Genomic DNA, 26,124 nt, shown 5'->3' on the forward strand with positions numbered 1-26,124 from the left:
GAGAAGAAGAAGAAGAAGAAGAAGAAGAAGAAGAAGAAGAAGAAGAAGAAGAAGAAGAAGAAGAAGAAGAAGAAGAAGAGAGGTTGTTATTAGACAAGATAGCTCAGGAGCACATGGCCAATGGAAGTTCATCCTGAGGACAGGCTAATGGATCAGAAGCAGCCCAGGTGACATCACATTGGCAAGTGACTGACATTTGTGATTGGCAAGTGACAGGAATGCAAGAAGAGAAGAGATCTTAGCTATCTCCACCCTTTGCCACCAACCACCAGTTTTCTTAAATCTCTCTGAAGAATGTTGCCAGAAGAATGTTGCTAGAAGCGTAAGTATTTGGAGTCTAAAGTATAAATTAGTTCTGCTTTACCAAACCAAGGCCAAACTCCCTTAAGTCTGATTCCATCCAAGTGGAATGGAGCCACTCTCACATGTCAACTTCAATTTAAAGAGAAATACCAACGGACATCCCTGACTTAAAAAAGAAAGTAGGAATTTATTCAATGCATCCCTCTCTAAAACTGATTCAGAACATGGGGGCTGGGAATCACAGAAAACCCATCTGTGTTAGGTTTTTTATGAAACAAAAGTACACATTGACAACACCTAACATACAGCAAGTGACTCTGAAGATCTATCTGTTCCTCCCTGGACATCATCGAAGCTCCAAGCATTGAAACAGAGGTAACAATTCACCATGCAGCCAGAATGGGTGACATTCCATCCATTTGACGGTACACACAGCTCAGATAGTCTACCATTTTTTCATGTGTCTTCAACTGGGTCATGAAAAAAAATAAACTTTGAGGGCTGAAGAGAAGGCTGGGCTGGCAAAGTTCTTGTTATATAAGCATAATGATCTGCATTTGATCCCCAGTACTAATAAAAAGCCAGGCATGGCAGAACATGTTTGTAATCCTAGTGTTTGGTCTCGTGAGGCTGTGACAAGAAGATCTTAGAGATTGCTGGTTAGCCACTCTTGCCAAATTGGCAAGCCCTGGGTTCTGGTGAGAAACTCTGCCTCAAAGCACAAGGTGGATAACTCCTAAGGAACAACACCGAAGGCTGTCTCCATGCATGTGCACATTGTACCATGAGCTTGCACGCTCTAGTGCACACACACACACACACACACACACACACACACACACACACACACACACACAGAAGAAGAATGAACCTTTAAGCCTCAAATGATTAAAAAAAAAAAAGAATCTTTGCAAAATGAAAAATAGAAGTTTTCTAGAATGTTCACAAAATACATGTTAACTTTAATAATTGCGTTTAAGACATCAATATATATTGGTTGCCAGGAAATCATGACCTTTGATTAAGACACATTTGAAAATCAAATTAATTGTTCAATACTTTCTTGAAGTGGAAGTTTTTGGTTATGTCAGGTGATTCAGACTCATGTGGTGTTTTGCTGAGGCAAGACCCATGGGAGGACATGTGATGTTTGGAGAGAGTACAAATAGGACTCAGGGGACAGTGACTGAGTGCTTGCTTACATAGCTAGCCTTGCAATTCTTTGTTGGTCTTTGTCTTCGCTAATCTTTACCTTGTTGAGAGAGGCACAGTAGAAAACTTCTCCTGACATCCTGGCTGGTCCTTGGTGCTCCCACAGACTCATGCTGATTTGGTGGAGGCCTAGCAGTTTCTACTGGATCATGCCACTGCTGCTGATTTGTGTTTGCTATCCTGACACTACTGGATCTGGACTGCTGGTATCCAGACAAACAGAAATTAAAATCACCCTAAACAATTACTCCTAAATAAGTCTACATCTCCGTGTCCTATTTACTATTTTTTCTCCCCTACTTTTGAATTATGGGTTAGAAGCAGGGAGTGAAGGAGGCATCAATGCATTTGAGAATCCTTATTAAAAGTAGGTTTAAAAACATCTAAGCCTACACTTTCTTCGAAATATAAGTATTAAGAAAGTATAGCAATGAGTACTATCTAATGTACCAACAGCCAAGGCCTGTGTGAGGATTTTCAGAGGCTCCTGGCTCCTTCAGTTCTCTCTTCTCTCCTCCCAGACCAATTGCACCTGCCCATGATTTCATTGTTATTACCACATTGCTCCAACGTTTACATTTACTTGTTTACTTATTTGTGTGTGTGTGCACAAACATACACTCATGCACACACATGTCATGGTATATGTATGAGGAGCAGAGGTCAGCTTGTGGGAGTCTGTTCTATAAATTCCAGAACATGTATTCTGGGGATCAAACTTAGGTGGACAGGTTAGAGGGCAAGTGGCTTGTTCATTAAGCTATCTTGCTGGACCCTGCTTCAACTTTTTCAGTGCAGGTTTTTCTGGGAGGACTTGATTCGCTGCTTCCACCCCTGTGCAGGGAGTCACAAACTTTATCGTGTAGTACAGTTATCTAGAAATTCTGTAAGAAATATTTTTGGAGCAAGCAGAAATCATAATCTTCCCCTCAGTTGGTATAGTTTGAAGTTTTGGCACCTGCATTTTTACAGTCAAAGCTTTAGTCATAGATGAGCCGTGGGCAACACTTGTCTTGGTGTAATGAGGTTTCAGAAAAATGAGAGAGAAGGAAGTGGGCTGAATATCAGGAAGGCTTCTGGGAGCTTAGAGACAGAATCAAGGAGAAAGATCTAGTCCAGTGGATTTCAGCTTTGTATGGGGTGCACTTGGTCACTGACCTTTTCAAAGATGTGGTGTGAATGGAGCTCTGGTTTTCAGATGGAATTATGGTTTTTCCACTGCTCAGTCAAGTTTTTTTTTTTTTTCTATTGTGTAGCAAAGGTTACTATCAAACCCCACTCACTGGACCAGCGTGGGATGTTAGCAAAAACCTTGCCACTCGTTTAGCACACGACCTACACTTGTGAGTTCATCAGCCAGCGTGTGACCTCAACTCCAAGCTCTAACAATGTGCAGGCTCAGTCAAGTTCTTAACTCTTGCAATGACAGAAGAAGTCCATTGGTCTTGTGGAATCCAGGAGGTACAAGCCAGAAGGGCAAGTGGGGTGTTGGTAGAGTAACCATGATTCCTTCCTTCTCCATTCTGTTCTCCCTCCACAGACTGGGCCTTGTTGTATAAACTGGGCCTTGGAATTCTTAGTCCTCTTGCCTTAGTTTTCTGCAGGCAGGATTTTAATTCATGTGCCTGCATATCCAGCAACTGTGGCACATTTATAGGAAGGGAAACAGCATTGATGGAGGTTGCCTCCCTTACATGTGCCCACACAGTTGACTAGCATTCAGTCTGTGTTCTTGGTAGCCCAATGGATGCTTCTCCTCAGATCTCCATTGGAAAGTAGTGTTTCCTTCACCCTGCCACCTAACTCTGGTCTCTTTGGAGCACATCCCATATCTAGTTCCAGGCTGGGTAGTGGTCTTTAGATATTTTGAAAGGTATATTGTCCAGCACTTGGGACCATAACCCTTGCAGTCATATAGTTCCAAAACCACATACTGGCTCCTCCAAGGGCATGCCTTGACTTCTCTAAGCTTCCTACATACCTCGAGAGAGAATAATGAACTTTAAGGCTGCCCAGGATGGCTTTAGGTTCTCCTGAAGTCTTTGTCCTTTTTGTCGTGAGGCCTGTTTCTATTTTTCAGGGGCCAATCCAGCCTTTGAACAAAGCCTCACTCAGGACTAGCAGAATCAAATGCCCATTCCTACTGACTTGATAGGCACTGGCTTCTAGGTATGGTCTGCCAGCCTCAGCTCAGCTCAGCACCCCAGAGGTAAATAGTGCTGAGGGAAAGATAAATATAATAGGCCTTTCAAAAACAGTCATCCTGTGTGGTTATTGGGATGTTTTCTTTCAACATCCTGGCAAAAGGAAACAGGTACACATAAACCGAGAGTAATGTTAGCCTTGGGATAGATTATCTGATTCGGGGAGGGGGGTGTACATGGCACATTTCTTGCCGGATTACTTTCTGCCCCAGTGAGGACTGATAGTTGTAGCTCATCGTCAATTGCTCATCAGCTCCCAGGCTGGGGAGCCAGCCTCAAGGCCCGAGGATCTGAGGGAGCAGTGTTTACTCATATGGAATGAAGCATTTCCTTTCCATTTGTCTAAGATGCGAGACGGCTCTGTGACGGTGTCTCCCTTCCTTTCATCTCTCCTAAGTATGACCCAGCACCCACCTGGGTGTAGTTTTCTCAGTGGGGAGGGCACCGAACAGGAACAGAGAGCAGGTGGTCCATTTGTTTTGGACTAACACCCCCCATGAGTCCTTACACTCTAACTAGGAATGTCATCTAGCCGCCCATTGCTAGTAGTAGAATCCCTGCCCGCGTCCTGCTGGTTATCAGGCCCAGTGTCTCTTGTGAGCTGGCAGAGTCCACTCTCTTGCTTGGAGACAGTGCTGCGGAGTAGGACAACCATTTGTCCTTGAGCTCAGGCTGGGCTCAGGCCACCCCTGGGGACAGTTAGAGAGGAGCACAGTGAGGCACAGCTCGGATCCCACACGATTGGAGCAATTTCCTGCTAACACAGTTCCAAACTGTGCTCAGCCTCTGGTAACGAATTCAGACTGACATTAGGCAACTGAGCTCCCCAAGAGAGCAAGTGTGTGTGCTGGGAACTAAACATTTTCCTTTCTGGATTTTGGTCTAATGATCTGGAACATTTCCCATGGGGCAGTGCAGCCAGGGGGTAGAAAACTATGGCAGGCAGACATGTTGGAATCTTCACTGACTCCAGTCACACTGTTTGTCTTACCTGAGCTAAGGATCTCTGTGGTGCCTACTCCCCTGACCCAGCCGAGGGCCAAGTGAGAATTTGACGTATTCTGGGGCTGCAAGAGATGGGAGCCCAAGTGGTTTCTGCACATGAGGCAATATAAGGAAGGAGAAGGAAACATCCCCCCTCCCTGAGAGACAGCTGTGACAAAATATCTGGGGATGCCCATGACATAAGCCACCTTTACCCCAGCAACTAGAGTAACAACCACAGGCTAGACCCATATGCATCAGCAGTTAGTCTCTGTGTCTGTCTCTCCTTTCTCCTCTCCCTCACCATCTCTCCCTCTCTTTCTAGTGCTGGAGATAAAACCTCAGACCTAATGCATTCTAGACTATACCACCAAGCTACATCTTCACCTTTTAACTTTTTTGTTTGTTTTGAGATAGTCTTGCTAAATTACAAAGTTCAATCTTGAATATTCGGTCCTCCTGCCTCAGATAACCAGTAGGTGTGATGACAGGGGTGTGCTGTCAGGCCTTGTTGAATTCTATTCTTAGGTGACAAACGTTGACTAAAATTCAGGGCTGGGGTCTAGCTCAGTGGTAGAGTACTTGCCTTGTATACATGAGGCTCTGGGTTCAACCCTTAGCACTCAAAAGAAAAGGAGGAGGAAGGAAGGGAGAAACAGAGATAGACAGACAGACAGATAAATATTGACTTATGGTCTAGTTTACAGATAAATTTTGAACACATTTTGGGCTACGTTAGACCAGAAGCCAAAAAAATATGACTGCGTCTAAATATGACCTAGTTCATCTGGGGAACTCAGTTTGGGTTTCTTATCAGAAGCTGAGCGCAGTTCTGAAATGTATCCCGAGAAAATGACTCTCACTGTGTGGGGCCCACTCTGGGTCCTCTCCCTGTGCTGGGCTGCTTTTGTCCTCGGGTTTAGTAGTGAGTGTGCAATAGAAGACACCAGGCCCTTGCTATGTACTCATCAGAGTGGACACACAAAGAGAACATCCTCTCTTTTCTTAGCTTGCGGTGGGTTAGACATGAAACGACCCAGCTCTATAAATATTTAATTTATTCAAATCACATAAGATTATTCCAAAGGCACAGGCACAATGATTTCCTGGTAGAATCAAGATCTTCAGTGTGGAGATGATCTCATGGAGATTTGAAATGTTCAACTTGTCATGAGCAACCAGAACAGACTTTGCTGTAGGAAACTAGAGAAGAGTGGGGGTGGCTCCCTTCCCTCACATCTCACTTGACTGTCACCTGTGCCGGCAGCACCCCACTTCAGGCTCGGCCCACACACCCCAGTGCATGTTAACCTGGCCACTGGCCAAGCAAGTCATTTCTCTCCTTGCATTCATTTCCCACAGATTTAATACAGATCACACACTGAGAAACCAACATCCAGGTTAGAAAGGCTGGCTATGTTCTCTTACAGTCAAGAGGCGGCAGTATGGTTGAGTCCAGAGGAGAAGACAGGAGGGCTGGGGACTCCCTTCAACTGGCCATTAATTCAGCACTCCTCATGCTGATTCAGTGTGACCAGATGGGCTTTCTTTTCTGGATGAAGGCTTCTATTCCTTCCTGCCCATCCTTTAGGGCCAGGTTGTCTACCATAGCCTGGGAGGCGAGGAAGTATGCTGTTCTAAGGTCTTGCGACAGCTGTTTGTAAAAGGTAGCTTTGCCCAATGCCACCACAGAGCGGCTCAAAGAGGCAATCTTCTTTGCTATTCTCATGGTCTCTTCCTCCAGCTGTTCCTCTGGGACCACTTTGCTGACGAGGCCATGGCGCAAGGCCTCCTGAGCAGAAATGGGCTCCCCAGTAAAAAGCATCTCCAGGGCCACCTGAGAAAGGGACAGGTTGAGTCAGTAAAGCGTCCTTCATATTCATGGCTTTCTCAACCCCCAGCTCTGTTTCACTGTACTGAGACAGTTACTGACTCCATCTCTAGACTTACTTGCCTTACTCAGCCTATGTATCTGCTTCCTCAAATGACACGCTATCTATTACCTCTTGATGTTGTCAACACCCCAACTCCCTGCCAGGGAGAAGACCACATCATTCCAAGACCCAACAAAATACAAGAATCCAACAACAGGTGGAGTCTCCCGCGGGTCTTTTTGGTGCTACACAGATTTGATCTGTAGGCCATGGCAATCCTGGGGAGACCATCCACCCCTTAAAGGCCACACACAGAAACACAGCCTATCCAATAGGGACCAAAGTGGATCCTGCTGGAAAAAGGCTTGTAACCTCCTGCAAATGGTACAGGGGCCACTTTCCACCAGAACACAAGTCCATGAGTGCTACTTCCTCAGCAGGACCCCAAAGAGTAGCCTCTATTCTGGAGACATGAAGACACTTAAACATCTTCAGGGACCAGATATAGCGCCTAGCATGACTGTGATGCTCAAGAGGGTAAGACAAAGCAAGGGGAGAAAATTGCTGCCCTCACACAGGCCCTTTCCTCGATGCCAAGCTCGCAGGAAGATGGAGCACGACCTCTCCCCTCCCCTGTATTCTACAGCCTGACATATGCTGAACCTCATTTAATAACCCTAAAGAGTCAGCATCCATAGCCTCAAGCTTATGTTGACAAGAGGAGGTCTGTGGGTGCACAGGGACACAGAGCAGGGATGCTTCCTCTCCATCTCTGGAAATCCTGGAGGCCATTCTCAGAACACCAAGTGTGTTTTCTTGTCAGGGTCCACACGCTTGTCTCCCCCTCTGCCTGGGATGTTTTCCTCTCAAGGCGATAGCTCCCTGTTTGCCACCTTTTCAACAAGGCCCTCCATTGCCGCCATCTTGAAATTTTCACTTCCGGCTACACGCTCACCCTTTATACATCTCACCATTCGGTATGTCGTGTGGCATACACACTTACGTGCTGATTGCATTTGCTAGCATGTAACTCCAACAAGGGAGGAGTTTGGCACGTATTCTCTTCATTCTCCCCAGCACTAGGAGACTTCCTTGCACAATGCAAACATCCTTCCATATTTATGAATGAATGAAGGAATGAATGAGCCTTTGTGATGCAAGCAGAGTGCATCACAAAGCACTAGATTTACAGCTGTAAATCTAGGTTGGAAGATGCTGCGCTTTCCATCTGGCCCTCTCTTGGATGTTCAGCCTTGGAACCTTGTACCACATTGCTGGCGAGAGAAGACTGCTGTCTGGCCTTGAAAATTTTGTTCTGGGGTCTCTGCTTGGTCTCTGGGCTGCAGTCAGGTTCTGATCTCAACATGGGCTACCTCATACAAAACAGCACAACAAACATCATGGTAACCCTGCACATGTCCCAGAAGTCTTAGTTGTTAAGGCAAAAAAACAAGAGAACAGAGAAAGAAGGCAGGGGGCTGGCTGTTGGATGCACTAGGAAGGACACAGTGGGGGCTGGCTTAGTTAGACGTACCAGGATGGACATGGTGGGGAGAAGAGGACACAGGGGACCTCTTGGGAATGACACACAAGGGTGGAAGAGGTCAGCCCAGAGCACACGGCATGTTGTTCTTCTCAGTTTGAGGATAAAATGTTAAACCAGCAGAAGGCCGCATTTTCCAATATGCAATTGTGTCTACAATCCTGGATTCTCTCCCTTCGGCCCAGAAGACCAAGAAGGTATCAATGGGATTAAGGCCTCATACTCAAAGAAGACTTGACTGAAGTGAGGTCACAGGTCATAAGACCTGGAGGGCATTCTAAACCTGCTTTTGGGATCCTAAGTTTCTACACTTGGGTGCGTTTGCAGGAGCTTCAGATGAACAAGGAGAAGGATACCGTCACCTCTCCCCTAATGGACTCACACTGCCATTCACTGTGGCATCTCTTTGGTCACCCTAAGAAGTTGGTAAGTACTTTACTCCAGGGGGATTTTCATTCAGAATGACAAACAAGATTTGAGGCTGTGACTTAACCTGGATGTCAGACGGTTTTCTGGAAAGGAGAGGTTAGGAGGCAGATATGCCTCAGCATCTGGAACCACCAGGGTCAAACAAACTGACTTTTCAGATTCTGACCCCTCCTCTGGACAGGGGAATGGGCACGTGCATCCTCCATGTCCTGGTGATTACTCCAGATAACGGGCGCTGGGTTCTAGGTAGACTAGATGCCAGTGAGTGGAGTGGTTAGTGTTAACATCCTCATTCCGAGTGGATGTTTCTGTGACTGACACTGGCTTCTAGGCTTCATAGCACCTGAGATCAGTAAAGCAGTGGGTCAGACGCCGTGCGATGACTGTGTGCTGCCGAGTCCTGGGGCTCTCTGCAAACACACAGTCAGGTGGGTAGGTAAGTGGAAGCAAGGATTTCTCCTGTGGCGGGAAGAGGACGCCTGTCCTCTCCAGCTTTCCTGGAATACCTTGGTGGTGTACCTATGGGATCCCTGAGGTGCTGGCTCTTAGCTGTGCATGGCCAGCCCTGGCTGGGGAAGAGAGCATCTTGGAGGAAGCAGGGCAACTATAGGGCACAACGAGGATTCATAATTGAATTCAAGCACATAGAGAATGACTTTAAAAATAAGATGAATAATTCGTGTCCTGGTACACTAGGCTCAACTCTATGACTTTTGCCCAGTAGACAAACTGCTGTCTTCTCTTCCCAGCCAGGCGGAACACTTTCCTAGAGTGTCCAGCAGAGGGAACTAGAGTCCAGCAATGCTGTCCTGACACCTATGTGGAAAGAACTGAGCCCGGGCAGTTTTTGAAAGCTCCTGCCTGCTTCTCCTATCACCAGCAGACACATTGACATGTTCCCAGTGTGTTTGAGTTCACTCTTCTTCTGGGGTTCATAACAATTAGAAATGTGTGTGTGTGTGTGTGTGTGTGTGTGTGTGTGTGTGTGCATGTGTATTTAAAGGTCAGAAGACAACCTTGGGTGCTGTTTGTCAGAAGCTGTCCACCTTGCTTTTTGAGACCGAATCTTTCAGTGGGTAGAAGTAGCTGGTCCCTGAGCCTCAGGGATCCTCCCATTTTGGCCTCCCCTGCTCTGGGATGACAAGTGTGCACCACTAGGCCTGGCTTTGGTAAGTGTGCTCTGAGAATGGAACTCAGGTCTTTGCGCTGGAACAACTGGAATTTGCTGAAGGAGCCTCCCCACCCCCAGGACAGATTGTTTTGCTTGTCGTCTAAGAAGGCCTGCTTCCTGAGAAAACATTCTTTGGCAGAGAAAAAGCAATTCTGGTTCTCATGACGCTCCTGCCCCTTCATCTGTCACACTGTGCAGATTACACAATGTGGTTCCGAGAACCGGGCTTCCATGGAATTTAAGGGATATTTTGGTTACATTTCTCCTCTTTCTTTTCAAAAATAAATGTGAAATTTGGTAAACATGATACAGTATGGAGTTTCTAGGAATTCTGGTAAGACTTAATTTAGAAGGCTTGCTGTTTTTACCCTGTCAGTAGGACTTAAATGCCTTTACCATGAAACCTTCCACAAAGTCAAGTGTTGGGAGAGGATAAACCAGTACAGCAACTTCTTGACATGAAAGGCTTCCCGGTTTTGTCTGCAGTTATAAGACAGTCTGTGAGTATTGCAAGAGATTTGTAATATATTTTGACTTGGTGTCTAGAAATGATCTAGACATTAACATCTAGATCTAGAAATTAACATCCGCTAAATTAACATTAATGTCTAGAAATTAACATCCGCTAAACATGGATGCACTTAAGGCAAATATCTACCTAAAATAATAAACAAACATCCCCCTTCTGGAAGATGCTTGAGCAATCCATCATCTCCTGTCGCATGCAGACCACTTCAAGCCTGGTGTCACAATACTGGCTTGCAGTTAACCACAGTGTCTCTGCAGGAGTACACATTTCTGCAAAAACTAACAAGGAGGTCCCGTGGAAAGGAGAAAACGCCCCTGGCTCTCCTGCCTCTGCCACTTGTTTCCTTTCGGATATCACTTCTTTCTTGTCTCAGCCACTGTTAATTTTTGCAGTTGTTTCAAAATCTGACAGTCCGTCCAGGGAAGACATTCACTCTTTGCTTGGTGCATATATAGATTTGGACTTTGTTTCCCGATTTCCCACCGTGAACAGGATGCCTTTCTCCAAGAACAGACACTGTGGTTTTCCGCTTCAGGCATGCTCACTAAATGCCATCATTCTGTGAGGCTGAGGGAGGGAGAAAGCTTCCCGAGGGAGACGGACTTGAATGTCTTTAGTAATGGCAAGTTAGCTCTGACACACAGCGGCCCCTTATGCAGACTCACATAGTATGCACAGGCTAGTTCTGGTCTAACCACTGTAAGCCCGGCACTGTAAACCAGACACTTTAATCCTTTCTGGAATGAGACACATGGTTAAGAAGCCAGAGATTCAGCCTCAGCCCCTTGACACTGTCAGCTGTGTGCTGTGTCTCGTGGGCAGCCATTGAGTGGAACAAAACCGTTTCCATGGCATTTCAAGTAAGATTACACAAAGGCTATGCTTTCCTGAGAAACAAAAAAAAAACCTAACCAGTCACACTGAAGGGCTCGTAAGATTGAGATATGGCGAGTTCACAGGTTGACACGTGTTGTTTGGTGCTACAGAGGAACAGGCAGTGAGCTCTTCTCTCCCCCAGCACAGAAAGACACTAGTGGCATTTGGGAAGAATGTCCAATATAGAAGATAGAAGATACTGTGGTGTGTGTGTGTGTGTGTGTGTGTGTGTGTGCACACGTGTGCGTGCGTGCGTGCGTAAAAGCCAGAGGCTAATTTCTGGTATTGCTTCTCAGGTGCCATGTACCTTGTATGTATGGGGTGAGGGTCTCTCACTGGCCTGGAATTCACTGAGTAGCCCGGCTGTCCAGCCAGCAAGCTCTGTCTGTGTCTACCTTCCCAGCATCAGGATTTCGGGAAGCACCACTACACCTGGGCTTTTTTATGTGGGTTCTGGGGATTGAACTCAGGTCTTCATGCTTGTGTATGCAAGCATCTCCCCACCTCCACAAAGGTACTTTTCCCAAGCTCAAGTCCCAAGGGCATTTCAGTTACCTTTCTGGGCACTGCTCGCCCCAGGGCAACCGCAGGGGTAGAGCAGAAAAGCCCGACATTCACCCCAGGAGTAGCAAAAGAAGACTTGTCACTTGCCACAGCGATGTCACAGCTGGTAACAAGCTGGCAGCCGGCAGCTGTGGCCAAGCCGTTGACCATGGCAACGATGGGGACCGGGTGGTTCCGGATCAGCATCATGACCTGCGGGACAGATACACCCACTTCACTTCCATGCATCACAAGGCGCTAACCGCCTGCTATGTTACATGGCGTCTTTCTCATGCATTAATTCATCGAAGTCTGGGGGAAAAGCATAAAACCACCACATTGCATTACATCGTTGACGAAGCCGACTGTACAGTCTGGTTCATAACTGGTTCCCGTGAGGAAAGACCCTATTTAGGAACAAGGGCATGGAGCTGGGGGCGGTAATGAGTCATTTATCTAAGGCCAGAACATGATGGGAAGGGGGTGGCAGTGGACTTTAAGCCCACTTTTCCCCTCCCCAGCGCCCCACTGGGGAACTGTGGGGTTTTGTTCCTGGGGAGCAAGCAGACTCCTTCCCAATTGTCAGTTCTTTGCCTCTCGGGACGTCCCTTCTGTTAAAAGTCTGAAATTGGCATTTGGTGCTTCCTTGGAAAATTAAGGTGGGAAGGGGACTCAAAGGCAATTTCCTTAGTAATTACTTCTCAAATTACCATGCTGCATAGCAAACTCTCCGTTCCATTAAAACGGGGAGGGGAGACATCCCGCTGTCATAAAAATAAGCAAAATTTCTGAAACACAGCCCTTGGCACGGAGAGGAGAGACAAAGGCGTGTTCCTGTGACCCCCACCACCACAGAGGGCCAGAGTGCTGACTTCTATTTGAAGCTTATTTTTTCATGACACTCTAAACAGATTGTGTTGCCATGGCAACTTCGATTTCTAAATTATTGCTCTTTGAACCTTGGCAAGTTGGGAGGGGAGATAGGGCTACATCTGGGCTTTTCCCCAAGGCAGCAACCGAAAGAAAAACGACCTTCACAGATTTGAAGAGTTTTGCCTGGGAAACTTGTCTTTTATATTCATAAACACTGGATATTTGTTAGCTCCCCTCCCCCATAGCCAACTGCATAGTCAGGCACCGCTGACTTTGGTCAGGTACACACTGTATGTACGACGGTGGCTTTATAAGATTTTGAAAGGTTAGGGAGATGGCTCATAGCTAAGTGCTTGCCTCAGAGTGTGAGGTCCATGGTTCGATCCCCAGTGAAACACACGAACACAGAGGTGGGGGTGGGGGAAGGAGACAGAGAGACAGAGAGACAGAGAGACAGAGAGACAGAAAGAGTGAGCCTGTCTTGGAGAACCATGCTTATAACTCTAGCACTAGGGAGGTGGAGACAGGAGGATCCTTGGAGATTACTGGCCAAATAGTCTACCCTAATAACCTCCAGGCCAGTGAGAGACTGTCTCAAAAGTGGTGCCCTGAGGATGGCATCTACAAACATGAATATGCACATGCACCCACACATGTATGTACACACATATTTGTGTCTGCATATTTATGTGTAAGTGTATGTGTATATGTATGTGTACATATATATTGTGTGTATATATATATATATATCATGTACATTACGATGAGACTGATAATTCCAACCATCCTCGTGACTACACACCCTAACATTATAGTATCTAGTGAGAGGAAAAGCTACTGCTATGGTGTCATAGTATTCTGACGTTCAGCATATGATGCGCAATGATACGGACCCCGTGCACCGCTTCGTTGGTTCCTGGATTATATTTGGGGTTTGGTGGGCTAATAGCACCCAGAACCCTAAGCATATCCCCGAATCACATCCTCAGTCCTTCTTCTGTTATAGTTTGAGACAAAGCTGCCCGAGATGGCTCCTAAACTTACTCTGCAGCTCGGGGAGGCAATGCATTTGTGATACCCCTGCCTTGGCCACCCAAGGGTTCATGAATACACACTTTAGAGATAGTCAGTGTATCGTGTTTTCCATCTACTTATTTAAAAAGGCTTCCTGGGGGACTGTAAGCCACATTCCCTGGAGGCCCCATCTCATACGGCGCATGTTTACCTGCCTATTGCTTGTAGCATTCACCTGTGCTTGATCTTGTATAAGATCTACCTACCATGTAGCCTAGGAATAGAGCTGGCTGTGCCTTGATACACTGTTAGGCTAGGTAATAGACTAGGCTTTCTTTCCTATGTACCAGTGTCCTGATGTGTTGTAGGCTTTTAGGCTTTGCCAACTATATACCACCTATCTTAGGTGGGGAACAGACTTTATGGTCTATTTTGTAGGTATAAGCTTTTTTGTTTTGTTTTGTTTTTTGTTTTTTTTTTTTTGTTTTTTAACCATCTTTAGGCTGTGTTTATAGGCAAGTTTGTGGTGTTGCATGTCCTGTCTGAATGCAGCTCTTCCTGGGAGGTTACCATCTGCACTCGGTGTAGCCCCGAGTGGGGCAGGCTGTGTGATCAGGTGCAGTGTAGATTTTATGTTTCTGTAGGACTCTGTTGTTGGAGAATTCTAAAAGTGTATATCCATGCCTTTTTCCAAACCCATCTTCATCGTCAAAGAATATGTATCTGTGGCAGATTTAAGCGAACCCCATAATATTTGATAGACTTGTTTTCTTTTGGGAGGGTGGGGTCATCTTTTGAGATTTTTGACATTGTTAACTACTGTCTTCCGAGAAAAATGCACATACGTGTAAACATACACAGTATTGTCTGTGAACGTAATTGGCTTCTGCCTGTGATGGAACACAGGGCGGGCAGGTTACTGATGGTCTCATTCCTACAGAGAACTGGAGTGTGAGGAAGAACTCACACAATGTCTGAAGTTGAGTTGCAATGAAAGAAAAGGTTTTCCTTCATTTGAATGTTTTTTTTTTTTTTTTTTTTTTTTTTTTTTTTTTTTTTTTACTACCGATTCAGGGATCCTACGCGTAAGAACTCTGAAATCGGTAGACCAACTCCTATGGTCAAGCATGTTCACCAAATCATGACCTTACGGCAAAAGACACTAGAAATGATTCAAATGTTCAGTTAGTGAGATTGCTCGGTGGGCAAAGCGTTCGCCATGCAAGCTTAATGACTTGAATTCAATACTCATATAAAGGTGGAAGGAGGGATATGATTTTACAAAGCTGTCTTCTGACTTCCATTGTGTATCATGGGATGAGTGACCACATACACCATGCACACACACACACACACACACACACACACACACACACACACACACACACACTACACAGGGATATAATAATGATAATTAATAATAAACAAATTGTAAAAGTAAATGATTATTGTGGGTGGGTGGGTGGGCACTCTCCGAAAGTTCATGTGTTAAAGATTTATCTCAGGGTTGTGTCATCGGGAGGTCGGGAGGTGATCAAACCAGTGAGAGTGGGATCTGTTGGGAGGCCGCTAGGTCACTGGCACATTCCCTCAAAAGGAATTGGGGTGGGGCAGGTAGGAGCACTTGCTGCTCTTGCAGAGGATCCGGCTTCAGTTCCCAACACCCACATTAGCTCATGACCATCTGTAATATGGACCCACAAGAACTGACACCCTCTTCTTAGCTCCCCAGGCATCGCACACACGGCACACATACACACATGAGAACAAAACACTCACACACATAAAATAAAAACAAATATTTTTAAAAATTTAAATGACTTGTGGGTTATTGATCTCTTTACTCTCTTGCTGTCCTGGAACTCACTATGTAGACCAGGCTGGCCTTGAACTCCACCTGCCTCTGCCTCTTGATTGCTGGGGTTAAAGGCATGCACCACCATGCTTGGCCTCCGATCTTAAATTTGAATGTCAAAACCCATTTTTTAAAAACATAAATTCATTGCTTGAGTGATTTCCTTACAGCAATATGAAGTTGACAAATATATTTTCTGTGTACACTTAACTATAGCTATTAAATAAATGCAATGTTCTCAGTGAAATGAAAAATTCTAAGGGGGAAGATAAAACACCTGGATGGTTTAGAGCTTATGTAGTGATTGGGAGCAAGCCTGCTAGGATTTGGCACCCAGTCTCTCTCTTACTCACTACCTAATAACTCTGAGCAAGCCATGTGACCCTTTCATTTTCATAGCATTGAGACAGGGATAATGTCAGCTCTAACCTAACACAAATTCTGGGTTTGTGTGGGTATATGACAAGAGTCTCTTACTCTTTCTTGTTTCTTAAATTTTAAAAATCTTCTATAATTTATACTTATTTTCATTAATTCAAATATTTTAATCAACTCAGAAGGCAGTTTAGAAAAGAGAAAGGGAACTTCAATAAAAAACAAGCCAGCCAGTGGTGGCTTTTAATCCCAGCCCTCAGGAGGCAGAGGCAGGAGGATCTCTGTGAGTTTGATCAGCACAATGTTCCAGGACAGCCAGTGCTACACAGAGAAACCCTACCTCAAGAAATCAAAAACAAACAAACAAGCAAACAAAACAAAATGATAAAAAAAAAACCAGAATAATTAAATTCACGGAAGTCAAGAATTAAAGCTGCCCTTCCAATCCTCCTGAATTAGTACTGAGTTCTGCCTGCTCCAAAAAGTGCATCAACAGAACTCTGGCTCAGCCTCACAGAACAGTGTAGCTCATATAACCGTGTAATACATATGAGGGTCTGCATTCCCTTCTTTTATCCCCACATTCCAAAAGCAATCTATTCTCATTTCCTTGGTGAGGAGTAGAAAGGAAGGAAAGATCTCTTCAAAGGAAAGACTTCCAGCTGTCAATTGGTTGGAAGAGGAGAGAGCATCTCTAGATTACCACATTAGCACCCAGAAGAGCCCTCAACCTCTTCCATAACCAATTCTTTTTCAGTTTGTCCTCCTCCCAACTTGTAAGTAATTGGCTGTCGGGCAGAACCTGTGGTCTGTGACAAATGTGCAATTCCTGTCTGCCTTTCAGAATCCAGCTGCCCTGTGCAGGAACTGAACAGTGAAGCATGCAGCTCTTCTGTCCCAGCTGGCTCCCTGATCACACTAGGGTATAGGTTTTACACAGCTTCCTGGTGTTCACATTTGCCCAAGATGGTTTGAGTTTCACAGAATTAGTGCTAAGAACAGTGCTCGGGCTTAGAGCAGTGGCTCCATGATCAAAAGTTCAAGTTGTTCTTTCAGAGTTTGGTTCCCAGCACCCATGTTAGGTATCTCACAACTCCACTTCTAGGAATTCAATGCCTCGTGGTATTTTTTTTTTTTTTTTTTTGTGGGCTCTTATACTTATGTGCACATACCCCTTCACACACATATACATATTAAAAATAATAAAAAGAAATCTTTACAAAAAGCCAGCAACCTTGTATTCTTGTTAGACTTTTAGGAGTAAGCCCTATTCATACGCTGAGTATTTTCTGAGGAGCAAGACTCATGAATGAACTAGAAGCTTCCAGGAAACCTGGCCCTTGCATTCTGAGGAAGCCCAGACTCCCTTGCAGCCCTCTGCTAACCAGACTCCCTTGCAGCCCTCTGCTAACCAGACTCCCTTGCAGCCCTCTGCTAACCAGACTCCCTTGCAGCCCTCTGCTAACCAGACTCCCTTGTAGCCCTCTGCTAACCGGTTCTGGCCTCTGTTCTAGATACCAGAGCAGAGTGATAAAAACAGTTGCTTTATGGAGGTTACAAATGGTGTACAGGTTTCTTTTTAGATCTTTTCTATTTTATCCAAATATATTGGGAATTGGTAGAGAATGATTTTTTTTTCAGTGTGGCATACTAAACTCAGGGCCTTCTGCATGAGAGGTGGATGCTCTACTAGGTGAGTTCCTCCCTAGTGAGAAAATGGTTATGAAAGCATCAAACACTGACAAACCAGAGAATAGGATACAGAGGAACACTGCTAATGTATGAAACAAAAGACCCAGATCTCTTATTTGTAATGCCATGCAAGTGATGCACACTTAGAATCCCAGTGCCGGAGTGGTGGAGGCAAAAGGATCAGGCATTCAACCCCAGCCTTGGCTATAGAACAACTTTATATAACAACTTTAAGGCCAGCCTGAGGTACTGGAGACACTGTTTCTAAAACAGACAATGTTCTAAGTCTTAACCCAGGTTTTTTTCTACTTCTCTATAAAACTGAAAGGGAGTCACTTTTTCTTTTTGTCTTCCCATGTAATGAGAAAGTGATAGTCTGGTGAGCTTATGGGTTTGGGGAATGGCAAAGGAAACAACCTGTGCTCAAGAATGTATCCGGACGGTGGGGGAGACGGGGCGGGTCAGTAATGTGTTCACTGTGCAAACATGAGGAGCCTGGTTTGATCCCCGAATACACTGCAATCGCAGTGCTGAGGAGGCGGAGACTGGAGAACCTCTGCAGCTCACTGGCCAGACAGGCTAGCCTGATCCCTGAGCTCTAGGTCAAAGAGAAGTCAATCTTAAAACCCAAGTGGTTGAGGAAGACACATGATGTCAGCCTCTGACCCCCACAAACAGAAAATAAAACCAACAAGGTAATTTCTTCTTTGGAGGTGATATATATATATATATATATATATATATATATATATATATATATATATATATATATATATATATATATATATATATACACATACATACATATATATATATATATTAAACATGCATGCTGTTTACCTAACTTGGGTCTCTCATGCTTGCTTGGCAAGTGCTTTCTGATTGAGCAATCTTCCAAGCTCAGTTTAAATGAATAAAATGACTACCATTATAATCTTAGGTTCTTCCTCCTTAAAGATGTACATCGCCAACTTCTATCTCCTCTTCAAAGCCAGTGCACCAGGATAACCATGTAGGTGGCAGCTCTGTGCACATCATTTTATTATGCTGGCACATATAGTCAGTAGCAAATCATGGTTGCCTTTTTTTCCCTTTGTGTTTGCACATGCATATCTGTGTGTGTGATGTGTGTGTTACTGACCCATGTATACACATGAAGAGGCCCAGAGGAGGATATCTGCTGTCCTACTCTGTCATTCAGTTCTATTCCCTTAAGCCAGAGTCCCACTGAACCCAGGACTCTTTCTACTCTGGCAACCAGCAAACCCTGATGGGCCTCCTGTGTCTGCATGGCCACACATGTCTGTGGGCATGCCGTGCCTCACATGGATTCTGGGAATCCAAATGCAGGTCCCCACGGCTGCACAGCAAGCACTCTAACCACTGAGCCATCTCCCCAGCCGACAGGGCTATGTTTTAAGAAGTCTAAACCCAACAATTGCTTGTCTGAAGGACTCACCAATAACTACAAAGCGTCCAACACCCACTTCCCTGGTGAGCAGGCCCCGTGTGTGGACTCTTATTTGACACTAGAAGGCTACCTCTGTATTTACTACAATAAAGGCTTCCATGCTAACGGTGCCAGCCGCCACCCTGGCTTACCTCAGAGCAGGTCTGAAATACCTCGGCATGATAATCACGGCCTTGTGCACCTGTCAGCTCCTTCAGATCGTGTCCAGATGAAAACACAGGCCCCTGAGCTGTGAGCGTTTCCAGTTGAGGAAAGAAAAAAAAGTGTTAACAATCGGAGGCAGCCAAGTGGCAAAATGTAATGGCTGGGGCATCGGAGCTCCTTACGAAGCCCTGTCGGAGCTGGATTTTATTTTTGCACTCAGTCTGGGCTTGGTATATCGACTTGTGCCCTAAGCAGTGTCCCTATCCTTCTTGGAGGTCAGGATGTGAGCAGAAACACGGGGCCACCTGGCTCCAGCTCTTGATTTCACAGGAAGGAGCTGAGGGTGCAGCTCCTGCCATTATCCTTAACAACCAAGTGTCGCTCCCCTGATAAGCTGAGAACATTCGCTCCCACTTCCCCTGTGACAGCAACATATCCTGTTTTTACAAGTGAGAATGGGGTGTCCTTAAGACTTTAGTAGCCATTGCTTTGGCCAGCTTGCAGCTCAAATGCCTGCTGCAAGCTACTAATTCCAACTTCATTCCCCTTTACCATATAGAACAGTTGAAAATCTCTATTTGGGCCGGAGAGACTGCTCAGTGGTTAGGAGCACTGGCTGCCCTTCCAGAGGGCCTGAGTTCAATTCCCAGCAACCACATGGTGGCTCACAACCATCTAAAATGGGATCTGATGCTCTCTTCTGAAGACAGCAACAGTGTACTCACATACATAGAAATAAATAAATCTTGAGAGAGAGAGAGAGAGAGAGAGAGAGAGGGTGGGGGTGAGAGAGAGAGAGAGAAGAAGGAGAAGGAGAAGGAGAGGGAGAGGGAGAGGGAGAGGGAGAGGGAGAGGGAGAGGGAGAGGGAGAGGGAGAGGGAGAGAGGGAGGGAGGGAGAGAGGGAGAAATTCCTATTTGGCCATTGCTAAGAATGTAGCCCCGATACCCCAGGAAACAGAGATACTTAAAGTGCAGTGACGAGTGTCTGGTATTTTTCTGGAGTGTGTGAAGATGCTATGGTACTTTTATTGATGCCATTGCAATATATATATATATATATATATATATATATATATATATATATATATATATATATATGAGGTGACAGTTTTAGTTTTCTTAAGAATTTATTTTTACTGGTCAGTGGTGACAAATACCTTTAAGCACAGCACTTGAAAGGCAGAACAGACAGATTTCTGTGAGTTAAAAGCCAGCCTGGCCTATAGAGTGAGTTCTAGGACAGTCAGGACTGCACAGAGAAACCTTGTCTAGAAAAAAAATACTTTTAATAATGTGTATGTGCCTGTGTGTATATTCATCTGAGTACAGGTGCTTTTGGGGACCAGAGACGTGGATCTTGTGGAACTGGAGTTATGAGGTGATTGTGAATTACCCAACATGAGTGCTGTGAACCAAACTCAGGTCTTCTGCAAGAGCAATAATTGCTTTTGAACCACTGGCCACCTCTCCAGTTCCAAAATGATAATTTTATAAAAAATTCTATTAGAGGGGCTAGAGAGATGGCTTAGTGGTTAAAATGACTGGCTGCTCTTCTCCAGAACATGGCTCTGAATGTCAGTACCTACATGGCAGCTCATAACCATCTGTAATGTCAGTTCCAGGGGATCTGATACCCTCTTCAGGCCTTGGCAGGCACCAGGCATACGTGCGGTACACAGACATGCATGCAGGCAACACATCTAGACACATTAACAACAACAACAAATCTCAAAAGGGAAGAAATTGACAAAATGTCACACTTTTGGCACCATTGAACGTGACACTGTAGATTCAGGTATGAGAAAGATTTAGCGAATAGTAGAAACAGACCAATTGGCAGTGGCTACTGGTGAGTCACCAAGGGGAGTAGTGATTAAAGCCATCTTAAAAGGTCCATGAAGAAACCAGAGCTTCTGGGGGCTAGGGATGGCTCAATGGTTAAGAGCACTGACTGCTGTTCCAGAGGTCCTGAGTTCAATTCCCAGCAACCACATGGTGGCTCACAACCGTCTATAAAGGGATCTGATGCCTTCTTCTGGTGAGTCTGAAGACAGCTACAGTGCACTCACATATATAAAATAAATAAATAAAATCTTAAAAGAAAATGAGTTTCTAAATTAGAATTTTGTCTTATGTGTGTGTGTGTGTGTGTGTGTGTGTGCCCTTCCCCTGATTCTATGTGTTCCTGTGTAGATGATACAAAGAGCAAATGAGCATGCACACATGGAGGTCAGGGCACAGCCTCAAGTGTCACTGCTCAGGTTTCTCCCATTTCCCCCCATCGTATAGAGTCTCTCACTGGCCTGGAACTTCACCAAGTAGGCTGGGCTCTCTGGCTAGTAAGCTCTAGCAGTCACCCGTCTTTGCCTTGAATCCCCCCATGTCTGGGATTATAGACTTTTTTTTTTTAGGTGGGCTTGACACTTGTGAGGCTAAGAGTTCTACCAGCTGAGCCATCTCCTCCGGTGGATGAGAAGTCACGATTTCACTGTTACAAACCCCACAGCTAACAAGAACATAAGCAGCACAGAGGTTCTCAATGTTTTCCGCGGGAAATGAAGTGAGGGGAGAGAGTCCCGGCTCACCAGCACATTTTGAGAAACCTCATGTTGGGCACCGTGAACCACTAACGACAGGCTTCAGAGAAATACCTGAAATTATAATGACTTTCAGGTCTTCGCTCTCAGCTTCGTGAAGAATGTCACTTCGGAGAGATTTCAGCATGGCCAGTGACAACGCGTTCCTCCTCTTGGGATTGCTTAAGACAATGTTCCTGTGAAAAGCATTTGATAGTCCCCGGGTCATGCACCAGTCAAAACAAGAGAAGACCCCTGCAATTCCTTTCTAATTTAGGAGCAATTTTGAAATCCAAGAAGAAAGAACTGCTGGGGCTTTCGCCAGCTTGAAGGGTCTGCCAGCATCCTGGAGTGACAGCTACTTCAAAACAAGAAAAAAAGATGGCCTGAAAGGTAGGCTAGGCTTTTCTCCTTGGTCCCTTGATTTGTTTTTGCTTTTTTTCCTCTCCATCTCCCAACTGTCAGAACCTCTGTCACCTCCACAGTAAGGGTGTGTCACAACAGTCTCCAAATCATCTGTGGCCACAGACAATGTGAGTTTCAGGTGACAACAGCCATGTTAGGTGAATCTGACAAACAGGCCCTACCCACAACTTCCTTCCAGGTGCTGTTCTTCAGAAGGAGGTTAGGAAAGGAGCCAAGGAAGAAAAAGTACCCCTTCTCCATCTCCTCCCACCTACTCTAAAGAAAAGGTAGCAGAGGCCCAGCTGCTGGTGTATGTGCACTGCGGAGTTTGTAAAGGTTTTGGGTAAGTGTGCAGGATAATTCTGTGCCATCACAGAACAGATGATAAAGAAGGAGCAGATGGACAAACCCATGCAACAGATGTAGCATCTCGAAAAGAGTTGGCACCTCAAGGGCCTCTCTGCTGCTTTAAAATGGCCCATGCTCAGAATAAAACAGTCTGTATTGTCACCCTATGGCCTTACATAGAAATGTCTTATTTTTGCTGTCCTTAGAAATGGGCAGTGAACCAAACCAGATTTTCATTACATGCTTTATATTTCCTGTCGGTCCCCACCCGCACGAGCTCTAAGCCCTCTCTGTTCTCTTCTGAATATGGTATTTTATTGTTACACGGTCAGTTGGATCCTCTATGAATAACATTTAGAGGTTTTTTTTTTCTTTCTTTTTAAACAACTCTGATGACTAAATTTATCTCAGCACAATAAGAATAATCATTCCTTTTGGGATACCATTTCAATTTTGCTGCCGAGTCCAGGTAGCTGTGGGGCTCTTTTGTTTCTCATAAACATACTCTCTCCCAAGTATAAGGATTACTTGCAGCTGATCTGCTGATACTTAGACACCTTTATCTGTGGCAGAGGTGGAAATTACCTTGGGGCAGAATAATGAGTGAGATATTTCATGGGAGAAAACAGAAGACACTGCCAACCCAAGGCTGGGGAGACGGCTCAGTCCAGAGACTGCTTTGCAAGCATGAGAACCTGAGCTCTATCTCTAGAGTGAGCTTCCTTCCTTCCTTCCTTCCTTCCTTCCTTCCTTCCTTCCTTCCTTCCTTCTTTCCATCCTTCCAAAGCAGGGTATTGCGACATGTACTTTGAATCCTAATGCTGGGGAGGTGGAGACAGACTCTAGGCTAGTAGGAAACCCATCTCAAAAGGCAACATGGAAGGAATCCAGGTGATCACACACACACACACACACACACACACACACACACACACACACACACACATACACACACACACACAAGGATTCCAACCCATATGGGCTTGCTTTGTGGTGGTATCTGTCCGGATGAATCCCGTTAGTCCTTCCAGACTCACTGCTAGTTCTCACTTACGACCCCCACTTGCTCTCTCTCTTCCTACCACTCCACGGAAAACCATCTCAGTGGTCACCTCCTGATTGATTGACAGGCCCAGGTGCACCAGTGACCTGCACGGACCCCCCCCCCCCCCGTTAGGGAACAGTCTTCTCTGGGAAGGGCTTCATTCTTCTCTAGTCTCTTCCTGCTTTCTTTTCTGGGCTCCTGGGCTTTGGCAGGAAACACTCAGAGCTCAGTCTCTAGGCCCTCTCTGTTCTGCATTTGAAGGAGAAATTTCTCTCTGATAAAGTTTCTCCTAAGTCGCGGGATACGCATAGAGGTAAAGTGGTCCCTAATAAATGGTCCACTGTGCTATCTGAAGATCATCACTTTAAAATACCACTTCTGTTTTTCAAAGCTAATTCTGACTGTGGTAGACTGGGCTAGTCTCATAGGCCCACTCTACCATGATGGCTCATGAGGGGAAACACCCTGGGAGGCAGACAGACCTTAACGTGGGAGGCAGAGGGGACCTCTTTTAGTCTCCTGGCTCTTCTATCTCCTGACAGTCATCTCTGCGCCTGACTCCCGTTGGTGAAGAGGGGTAATAGACATGTCATTGTGTGATTTAGGGACAATGAATGCAGAGTGCCTGACACAGCTTTCATCTCATAGCTGGCCCTCAAGGTATGACGGCATTATCGCTCTGAGGATCAGCTTTAAAATGGGAGCCTTGAAGTGACTAAGTCACACAGGTCTCCCTGCTTACCATAGTGCCGTTCTAATGCTTGACTCAGGAAGAACTGTAACATATGATTCTGATGATCTAAAGTCAACTGGTCTCATCACCCTCCTCTGCTGATTCCTCATTCATGTTAGCCTCTTTAGGACTTAGTCTCCTATCTTTTGTCAGAATTTCGGATCAGATATGATCAGACTTTATTTTGTTGGGAAGGGGATGTAGTCTAGGCTAGTCTTGAACTTTCTGTGTAGTCCTGGAGGGCTTTGAATTCCAGATTGTCCTGCTTCAGCCTTCAAAGTGGTATGATCACAAGCCTGTGCTACCATACCAAAGGAGGGCTGGAGAGATGGCTCAGCGGTTAAGAGCACACTGACTGCTCTTCTAGAGATTCTGAATTTAATTCCCAGCAACCACATGGCAGCTCACAACCATCTGTAATGGGATCTGATGCCCTCTTCTGGTGTGTCTGAAGACAGCTACAGTGTATTCATATAAATAAATAAATCTTTAAAAAATCAGAAAGGAAGGTCCCTGTGTGGGCCCTACACTTCAGAGCCCTCCTCTGGCTTTCTTTGGGAGGGTCTCTCCCTCTATCTATGGACAAGGAGTACACAGGAAATGGGATGATGCTTTGTAAGCTACATTTTTAGTTGCTGAGCTCTGCCAATGCCTAGCCCCTGTGGTGCCACCCACAGTTGTCTGTAGGGAGTTAGGGGACAGACAGAATATGGGCACCCTGGATGGGTATCAACAGACCTGTGTGCCAAGCTTCTTAAAGGCTGTAGCAATGGAGGGGTACAGGGATGAAGGGAAGATGTGGTGAGAGCCAAAGGCCAGGGACTGGCTCTCTGTTCTTTTTGGGGGAACACATAAAAGTTTGGGTGAGGATTCAAAAGTCAAACATGATCTAGGATTAAGAAGAGCCATTTACTGGAGTAGGGGAATATATCAGTTGAACAGCTCCGCCTGTAACTCTTAAACATGGAAACATCTCTTTTTACAGCTTTGTCTTGGCCAGGCCTGAACATCGTCTTCATTACACCCGGGTTGTGCACTGATCCAAACAAAAGTTTAAACCTTTTAGGTTCCTGGCACAAGGGGCAGAGATCAGGGCATGTGCCCTTTATCCTTACTTATTGACCACCCCTACCCTACATTTCAGCATGCTCCAACCCTGGAGCCTGCTGATTTTGTTTGTAAGGGCATGGATCTTTTTTTTTAAATGATAGGTTACATCGTATTAGTGTGCACAGGGAAGGGACACCTGCAAACTCATATGCAAGGGTTCCTCCACCAAAGATGTCATCTTTTCGAGATGAAATCTTAAAGAACTGAGACGAATAACTCAGGATTAGTGGCGGCAAGGCCTGTTGATCCTGAGTCCAGGAGCCCAACTCCAGGGAGAGCCCCGGCACTGCCCGCAGGCTGACCTGATTCCGTCCTGCTGTCGCGTGCTGGTGAGCCTCGGCTCTGACTCCGACCCCGCGGATCCCGCTGACCCCGGGTTGCAGAAGCCGGCGGAGAGAGGGGCCCATGGGCTGCGCCTGAGCCAGCTGGGCCACTTCGCCCCAAAGGCCCGCAGGCCGGCGACCACAGCCATTACAGCCAAGAAATAGCGAGGCCTCCTGGGGTTTTTCCCTTTCGACCTGACCACTCAGAGCCCGCCCCCAAAGCCCCGCCCCCGTGCCTTTCTCCTGGAGCCACGCCCCTGAGCCTCGGAGTGTGGGGCGCAGGAGACTCAGGTCCTGCCCTGGGCGTAGGTCACCGACTGAAACTCAAGCCAGTGTCAATAGTTTGTTTGGTTAAGTCAGGCTGTGCAGGAGTTTAAAGGAGGGGAGAACTGGGTTGGCACGTTTCTTTGTGTAGCGACACCAGGAATGTGCCGGATGTTGTGAAATGAGTGTCATCCGGTGTTTAGTGGCAGGAGCTATATACCACATTG

At 45.7% G+C, this 26,124-nt stretch overlaps 1 protein-coding gene across 1 annotated transcript; it reads right to left on the reverse strand.

Moving 5' to 3' along the window:
* Window positions 1–5,746: 5,746 nt before the first annotated feature.
* On the reverse strand, window positions 5,747–25,822 carry ECHDC3 (enoyl-CoA hydratase domain containing 3). Its single transcript, XM_080917642.1, has 5 exons — window positions 25,613–25,822; window positions 21,745–21,866; window positions 19,080–19,177; window positions 11,681–11,881; window positions 5,747–6,540 (listed from the first exon to the last, which is right to left on the reverse strand). The coding sequence occupies exons 1-5, from the start codon at window positions 25,780–25,782 to the stop codon at window positions 6,229–6,231; spliced, it is 903 nt and encodes a 300-aa protein (XP_080773768.1). The 5' UTR covers window positions 25,783–25,822; the 3' UTR covers window positions 5,747–6,228.
* Window positions 25,823–26,124: the final 302 nt, after the last annotated feature.

The sequence above is a fragment of the Micromys minutus genome (genome assembly GCF_963924665.1).
Source record: "Micromys minutus genome assembly, chromosome: 6".
NCBI classification, from domain to species: Eukaryota; Metazoa; Chordata; class Mammalia; order Rodentia; family Muridae; genus Micromys; species Micromys minutus.